Source organism: Camelina sativa, chromosome 18, assembly GCF_000633955.1.
Source record: "Camelina sativa cultivar DH55 chromosome 18, Cs, whole genome shotgun sequence".
NCBI classification, from domain to species: domain Eukaryota; kingdom Viridiplantae; phylum Streptophyta; class Magnoliopsida; order Brassicales; family Brassicaceae; genus Camelina; species Camelina sativa.
This window is the reverse complement of record NC_025702.1, coordinates 19,162,152-19,171,037: the sequence shown is the minus strand read 5'-3', so window position 1 is coordinate 19,171,037 and position 8,886 is coordinate 19,162,152. Positions and strand designations below refer to the sequence as shown.

General features: G+C 41.1%; 1 protein-coding gene across 2 annotated transcripts; it reads left to right on the top strand.

Moving 5' to 3' along the window:
* On the top strand, window positions 3,116-8,790 carry LOC104762597 (KH domain-containing protein HEN4-like). 2 transcript variants are annotated; one of them, XM_010485918.2, is made up of 8 exons: window positions 3,121-3,866; window positions 4,104-4,953; window positions 6,344-6,447; window positions 6,570-6,839; window positions 7,000-7,434; window positions 7,599-7,675; window positions 7,750-7,861; window positions 8,411-8,790. In XM_010485918.2, the coding sequence occupies exons 1-8, from the start codon at window positions 3,261-3,263 to the stop codon at window positions 8,573-8,575; spliced, it is 2,619 nt and encodes an 872-aa protein (XP_010484220.1). In that variant the 5' UTR covers window positions 3,121-3,260; the 3' UTR covers window positions 8,576-8,790. The 2 variants fall into 2 exon arrangements, with proteins under 2 accessions (XP_010484221.1, XP_010484220.1); XM_010485919.2 differs by lacking the exons at window positions 6,344-6,447; window positions 6,570-6,839 and adding an exon at window positions 5,699-5,968 and having other exon boundaries at window positions 3,116-3,866; window positions 4,104-5,057.

The window sequence follows — 8,886 nt, the reverse complement described above, 5'->3', positions numbered from 1 at the left end:
AAAAAAAAAAAAAAAAAAGGAATAAACGATAATAAGAAGACGTATCACTCTTGAGTAGTCTCGTCGGCGCCTCCGATAACAGACTCCGGGAAGTGCTCGAGATCATCTTCATGACATGACTTCACGTCTAGGTGCAATCACAAAAACAATCTAGCCGTTTCGTATGCACGCCTCAACGCCACAACTTCCTCGTATGCTCCTAGCAATGTCAAGCTAAGTCATCTCGCCATTTCGTATGCGCGCCTCGATGCCACGACGTTCCCGTATGCTCCTCGCTGTATCACCTCGCCACCTTTCCACCATAATCTCGATTTCGCCAGGACATCGAGCAAGCCACGATCTCAACCTCGCTAGGTCTTGAACACGCCGATTCGACATGCATCAGAGTGGACACATCGTCACGTGAGCTATGACTCTTTTGCGTCAAATATAACACCATCACGCCATGCGTCCATCAACACATACGCGAGCTAGTTACCTCGCCACTAACCACCACGCGGAAAAATCACCTCTACTTCGACACGCCCCGGAAAGATAATGGCACCACCGTCAGTCCTGATGTCGTCACTTTATCCCCTGCGTTTCTACAACAACACGCGTGCTACAAAACTCTATACAAACACCATTACGCAGACTCGTCGGCACCGCACCTCGACCTACGGATCAGAACGCTAGAACAAGTCTTCAATACGGATTCAAACGAACCTCGCACACATGACCAAGGTTTCATCGACGCGGCACAAGCGATATGAACAAGACATCTCGCAAACGGCAAACTGCATATGGCGTCCGGTGTATTGCGCCCCGCGTACTGTCTCGTGCACTGCGTACCTTCTCGCGTACTGCAAACTGCCTCATCTCGCCATACTGTCACACCATCATTGCAAGTTTGTAAACACGATCTACCCCAAGACCATCCCGCAGGACTCTCGATAGTATATCACGAGCACGCACACGTCAACACACACTTCAGCACGCCTCCGTATCAAGACATGTGCGCCACCAACATCTCGATCTCACCACCTCGTCTCCGAGAATCTCGACCTCGCCATCGAGAATCTTGATCTCGCTATCATGCCACCTCGCCGTCTCGCCGAGTATCAAGCCATCTCGCCGAGTACCATTTCGCCATCTCGATAATACGAACATGCCAATAAGCCGAACCAAGCAACGTACCCGCGCGACACATCAACCCGCTCGATCTCGCACACATGACCTCGCTCCACACCGACGGTCGGACCACGATCAGGACATCTTGTCGCGACAGTAAGTGACGGCGACATGACATCTCAAAAAACGTGCGCAACGCACTATTCATCCCGGAGCTCTCTGGATATCTCGAAAAACGTGTACAACGCACTATTCATCCCAGAACCTTCCGGAAGGTCTTCAAGCTCCTAAAATCTTCGGTTCCTTTTGCAAGACGGACCTAAGAGACGCAAAATTGTACCCGACGAGCTCAAGCAAGCCATCTTTCATCGGACTGGGGGGACCATTGTTGGATATGGGTTTCGCCCCCAACATTCTATGAGACCTAAATAGAATACTCTCAAGATTTTAGGGCCTGAAGTCATGGATATGATCCATCTGGCCGCATGGGCAAAATCATCATTTTACAGAGGAACAGAAGAAGCCGTAGGTCACTGGCCCACTATATATATCATATGTCATTGTGAGAGCTAGGGATCCATTTTTTGGGCAATTAGAGAGAGAAGAACAATTATTTTCGTATTAACTGCACTTAACTCTTTGATTGTCATTTTCTGTAAACCCTTCACTTCAATTCTACGTTAATAAGAGGATTAGTTCTGGTTTATCCCTAAGAATATCTGTATTATTTATATTGTCGATTTCTTACATCAACAGTAATGAATGAATCACCGTCGTCCTCCGCCGTTTCGGCATTGGCATCGTCATTCATCCAATACTTTTGTAAGAGAACCAAAAAAAAAAAAAAAAGATTAGTGTCATATATAGAACAACAACAGAAACGTACGGAAAATAATAAATCGTAGAGGAAAGGGTCTGCTAACATTTTCTGCAACTTCCATGGCTTCCTCGAATGTATTCTTTGTTTCAAACCGAAAAGGAAAGGATATCTCAGGAATAACCTGATGAAGCCAACAACACAGAAAGAAAAACAAACAAGTCATTATTATATGAATTTTTATGTAAAATATTTTTGCAATATACTAACTAATGTGAGTAGTTATTATGTACCTTTACGATAACTAAGTTCCTTGAGAGTAGACATTCGGTTAGAGTTACAATCTTCATTGCTCATTCGAGATCTACACATCTTTCACGTTTCTTAAGCTCCTCCTTAAAGTTAAGGATTTTTTCTGCTAGTGCATAAATTAGTTCGCTGTTGTCGCCGCCTAGAATAATGTCGCCGTTTCTTAAGCTCATATGTTGAACAATTTTTTCTTTCTCTCTCTTGTGCTTTGTGTTTGTGTTTATTAGCTCTCCCCCTCTCGGGTACTTTATATATATAGGCTAAACCAAAGGATGCGAGAAAATTGAAAATTGTTAATATGACTTTTAATCAAATGGCAAATTAACTAAATTTTCTAATATATAATATTTCCTTTTCTTTACCTAATTTCAAGTCATGTTGCTGCTTACTGTCCTTTTTCTTCTTTTTTTTTTTTTCCATTTTCTCCAACAGTACCAAACTAGAAAAATCTATATATACATTTTTAGAGATATTTAGCAAATAAATACTGAAATTCATATTTATTTACAAGCATACCATTATCATTAATTATTTTTTTTCATTTAAGTAATTAATATTAAGTTTTAATTTTGGAAAACAAGATTTTCCATTCTAATAAAATTTCCAAAACAATAGTAATCATTCTCTTTAACATTAAATATTAATTTATAATTAATTTTATTAATATTTAATTTCTAATTTTAGAAAACAATATGAATTAATTCTATAAACATTATTAGTATAGTTAATTTATAAAATAAATAACATTTTATTTTTACTAAAAAATAGTCTTGCGGTGTATCGCGGGTGAATATATAGTGGAATACATTAAAAAGTTAATTCTGTTCTCTCTTTTCGGTTTAAGTTTTGAGAAGGAGAGGATTAAACAGGTACGCTTCGGTTTGCTTATAAATAAAGCGCTACATAATACGGTTATTCCGCGCAAGTTAGCAACTTAGCGTTAAAGACCGCCAAAGACTCCTCACGAGTAGTCTGCGCCGGAAACCGCCGTGACGAGATTCAAGAGAGAGAGAGACCTGAGGTCATGGAGCGAAGTAGCTTTAGTTTTCAAACAGAGAAGAGATCCGGAGCGTTCGATCCAGGTTCAGGTTTGGGATCTTCGAAGAGGGTCAAAACGAATCACACGCGGCCGCTCCCGCCGCTGGTTGTGCCGGTGGGACACGCGGCGTTTCGATTGCTCTGCCCTTTGCCGCAAGTCGGTGCGGTGATTGGAAAATCTGGAAGCGTAATCAAACAGCTTCAACAATCAACCGGAGCTAAGATACGGGTCGAGGAGCCTCCGTTTGGATCTCCGGATCGGGTCATCACGATCATCGCACAAGTGAATTCAAAATCGATGGTAAAATTTGGTGTTAACAACAATGGGAATGAAGAAGGGGGGAACAAGGAGGATGAAGTTGAGGTATCTAAAGCACAAGGAGCGTTGATTAGAGTTTTCGAACTTCTAGCGGCGGAAGCGAATAGTGATACGGCCGTGTGCCGATTGTTGACTGAGTCTAGCCATGCGGGTGCTGTGATAGGCAAAGGTGGTCAAATGGTTGGGAGTATTAGGAAAGAAACTGGCTGCAAAATTGCGATACGGACTGAGAATTTGCCCATGTGCGCTGACGCTGATGACGAGATGGTGGAGGTAAGAATTCAATATTGATACAAAAAGTTTCGTAATTTGCTATATTGAGTTCTGGAGTCTAGTTGCCCTTTTCTGGTTTAGGATTTGGATTCATTAGAACATTTTTGTGCCTGAAATAGAAAACTATGAACGTCTCTTTGGAGAAAGTTTTGAGCTGAAATGTTGGTTTAGCACGCTATAGATGCTTGATTTTTCAGATTGTAATGTATTCTCATATTGAGTCATCAACCATGGCAGATTGAAGGAAATGCTATCGCTGTGAAGAAAGCTCTTGTATCTATCTCCCGCTGCCTGCAAAGTTGCCAATCAGTTGAAAAGATAAGGGTGGTTGGAAACAGACCCCTTGAAAAAGAGTTCCAAGCATCTTTGCATAGGCCCATAGAAACTATCATTCAGGAGTCACTTCCTAGGTCCGTCGAAGTTAACCCTTTCGATTATAGACAGAGAAAAGACGAGATGTTTTTTCGGGGTAATTTAGGTCGGCCTAATGATGTGATGCCGCTTCCACGTGATGCTTTGCATCATAGGCATATCGAGGTGGATCTTCAGGGTACTTTACGCAGGCATATTGAGGCAGACCGGCAAGATTCTTTACGCATGCATGCTGAGGCAGACCGACAGGATGCTTTACGCAGGCATATGGAGGCGGACCGGCAAGATGCTTTACGCAGGCATATTGATGTGGATCCTCGAGAAACGTTATACAGGCCTTCTGATGTTGTCAGGGGAGATGTTTCTCGACAGTATAGAGAGAGGGATGATTCTCATGATTTCTTGCATAGGCCTTTCGAGATGGTTCAACGTCGTGATACTATGGGCATGGCTTTTGAGTCATTTCCACGTGATGGTTTTGGAAGGCCTACTGACACAATCCCACAAGAAACTCTTAGTCGGCCAAGTGCTGATTTTCTTGTACATCGTTATTCAACTCTCGATACACATCCTCACAGCATAAATACGTCTGCTCCAATGACTAACGCTGCCACCAGTAAGCCACCTCTATCAGAAGTGGATGTTGTGAACCAAGATGTGGTTTTTAAGATACTTTGTTCCACTGAAAATGCTGGCGGAGTTATCGGGACTGGGGGTAAAGTTATCAGAATGCTTCATAGTGAAACAGGTGCCTTCATTAATGTGGGAAATACACTTGCTGACTGCGAAGAACGTTTGATTGCAGTAACTGCACCAGAGGTCGGTCTTCTTCTTTTTTATCANACGTTATACAGGCCTTCTGATGTTGTCAGGGGAGATGTTTCTCGACAGTGTAGAGAGAGGGATGATTCTCATGATTTCTTGCATAGGCCTTTCGAGATGGTTCAACGTCGTGATACTATGGGCATGGCTTTTGAGTCATTTCCACGTGATGGTTTTGGAAGGCCTACTGACACAATCCCACAAGAAACTCTTAGTCGGCCAAGTGCTGATTTTCTTGTACATCGTTATTCAACTCTCGATACACATCCTCACAGCATAAATACGTCTGCTCCAATGACTAACGCTGCCACCAGTAAGCCACCTCTATCAGAAGTGGATGTTGTGAACCAAGATGTGGTTTTTAAGATACTTTGTTCCACTGAAAATGCTGGCGGAGTTATCGGGACTGGGGGTAAAGTTATCAGAATGCTTCATAGTGAAACAGGTGCCTTCATTAATGTGGGAAATACACTTGCTGACTGCGAAGAACGTTTGATTGCAGTAACTGCACCAGAGGTCGGTCTTCTTCTTTTTTATCATTTTTTTTTTATCTCTTCCCGTTTTCATAAATGCTGAAGTAATATTGTCCTATCTATTGACTATTCTTGTTTAACAATTGTTGCTTGTTCATCATGTAGAACCCTGAATGTCTTACCTCGCCAGCCCAGAAAGCTATTATGCTTGTTTTTTCTAGATTATTTGAGCTTGCCACTAAAAAAATCCTAGACAATGGCCCAATGACATCTATCACTGCACGGCTTGTTGTCCCAACAAGCCAGATTGGTTGTTTGCTGGGAAAAGGAGGTGTTATTGTTTCGGAAATGCGGAAAATGACTGGGGCAACAGTTCAAATTTTGAAAGTTGAGCAGAACCCAAAATGTGTTTCAGAGAATGATCAAGTTGTGCAGGTACTTAGATCTTTGAACCTTAATCTTCTTCTTATTTTCTCTCTTTTTTGAACATTTGAATGTTAAAGGACACTGTAAAATGTTATCTTCATAATGTTCTTTTTAGAAGTACCATTTTCTTAAGTTGTTTGTCATAAACTCATTCTTTGTTCGCCAATAGATTTCAGGAGAGTTCCCTAGTGTGAGAGAAGCCATTTTCCATATTACGAGCAGGCTGCGAGACAGTTCTCTCTCCAACTTAATGAAAAAATCGGTAACCAAGAGCAGTTCCACCTTAACTACAGAGAGAATCTACCATGGACACTCAGATAATCCTATGTCTATTGGGTCTCATCAACNCCACTGAAAATGCTGGCGGAGTTATCGGGACTGGGGGTAAAGTTATCAGAATGCTTCATAGTGAAACAGGTGCCTTCATTAATGTGGGAAATACACTTGCTGACTGCGAAGAACGTTTGATTGCAGTAACTGCACCAGAGGTCGGTCTTCTTCTTTTTTATCATTTTTTTTTTATCTCTTCCCGTTTTCATAAATGCTGAAGTAATATTGTCCTATCTATTGACTATTCTTGTTTAACAATTGTTGCTTGTTCATCATGTAGAACCCTGAATGTCTTACCTCGCCAGCCCAGAAAGCTATTATGCTTGTTTTTTCTAGATTATTTGAGCTTGCCACTAAAAAAATCCTAGACAATGGCCCAATGACATCTATCACTGCACGGCTTGTTGTCCCAACAAGCCAGATTGGTTGTTTGCTGGGAAAAGGAGGTGTTATTGTTTCGGAAATGCGGAAAATGACTGGGGCAACAGTTCAAATTTTGAAAGTTGAGCAGAACCCAAAATGTGTTTCAGAGAATGATCAAGTTGTGCAGGTACTTAGATCTTTGAACCTTAATCTTCTTCTTATTTTCTCTCTTTTTTGAACATTTGAATGTTAAAGGACACTGTAAAATGTTATCTTCATAATGTTCTTTTTAGAAGTACCATTTTCTTAAGTTGTTTGTCATAAACTCATTCTTTGTTCGCCAATAGATTTCAGGAGAGTTCCCTAGTGTGAGAGAAGCCATTTTCCATATTACGAGCAGGCTGCGAGACAGTTCTCTCTCCAACTTAATGAAAAAATCGGTAACCAAGAGCAGTTCCACCTTAACTACAGAGAGAATCTACCATGGACACTCAGATAATCCTATGTCTATTGGGTCTCATCAACCCGTTAGTAATCCACCTACCATCTCTTCAAATCTGCACAGAAGATCTGAGGATTCCTTTTTAAGTAGCTCTCATTCTTCAGTTAACTTCTCCAGACCTGTTGGCATAGATCCTTACATAAGACCAGAAGACACGTTTCCTGATAGGTTTAATCCCGCAGCAGGCTATTCTCCTAATTTTGGTCGGCGGTTCACCGTGGACCACAGTGATATCTCCCATCACTTAACTGAGGCCCCATCTCGTTTGTGGGTGTCCCCGGTATGTCTCCATCTCTCTGTATTTTCCCATTATCTACTTCCTGGTGTACTTGTTGATACTCACTGAGGGATTTCGAGAGTTAATTCTTCCCCTACACACACAGATTTTGGACATTTGTGCTTCTATTTAACTTTCTGTACCTAATACACATAGTTTTTATGCAGCCACCGGTAGCTCCAAGAGGCTTATCTGATGCCAGTGGCGGATTATCTTCAGCAAGGGCTGGCCAGGCACTTGGCAGGTAAAAGCACTACAGTTATATGAGATTATTACTCTGATTTTCTGTAATTTACATGCTGGCTTGGTCTTTTATAGTGGACAAAAATCTGCCATCGTTACAAACACAACCGTGGAAATTAGAGTTCCAGAAAATGCTATGAGCTTTGTGTATGGAGAGCATGGCTACAATCTGGAGCAACTGAAACAGGTACGCCATATTTTCGTTTACAAATCATTTCTTGGTTTGCCCCATAGTGTCACCCAAAGGAAGGTTAGACTATGATTTACTTGCTCCACAAAAACAGCCATAGGTTTTAGCTTCCATTGGCTGCTCTGATTTCTTATAATCATATACCAAGAATCAACAACAGCTGAAAAGGAAACGGAAGTGATCACTAGGGTTCTAAAAAGAAAGCATGAGAAAAGAAAATCCTTATACGTAAAATCTTTTTACATGGTGCAAACAATCCTACCACCACTAATATAGGTCAATAGGACTATCTTCTCTGATGGATAACTTTACTCAAAAAAACTGTTTTAAGTCACGAAAACTCCACTGAAGTTCTCCAACGTTTGTTTATAACCCCATTATTCAGTGTTACAACTTGGTCGTTGTTTAAAAACGGAATCTTCGCAGACAATAGAAAAAGCCCATGTAGTCTGGGATGATCAGCTACAAATCAAACAGATAGTGTCATAACAGCTTAAGCATAGGCATAGCTTAATAGCTTATACCATTTGATGTTTGTTCAATCAGATATCTGGTGCGAGGGTCATAGTACATGAACCTTCTCTAGGAACAAGTGACAGGATCATTGTCATATCTGGGACACCTGATCAAACCCAAGCTGCTCAAAACCTCCTTCATGCCTTCATCCTTACAGGGGAAACCTCGTTGTCCAAAATATACAACCTAAACTAGAACCACGCAGTTGTCACCATACAGAAAACAAAAAAGAAAAACGAGCTCCCGCATGTTTATTATTATTATTTTTTTTTTTGTTGGGTTGGATCTTTGAACACTTTGTACAACATCTTTATCATTTTAAGTACTTTGATGGAATCCCTTCCCTAACAATTTCCTCTTGTATCAACACATTTTACTACATGGAATTGAGATTGGAATCAAATAAGCTAGAGGAAGAGGTCATTGCTATAGAAACCGCAATTTCACAAAAATATACAGTAGAGAATAATCTTTACAAAAGGAAAACTTGAGAACAATGGGTCATA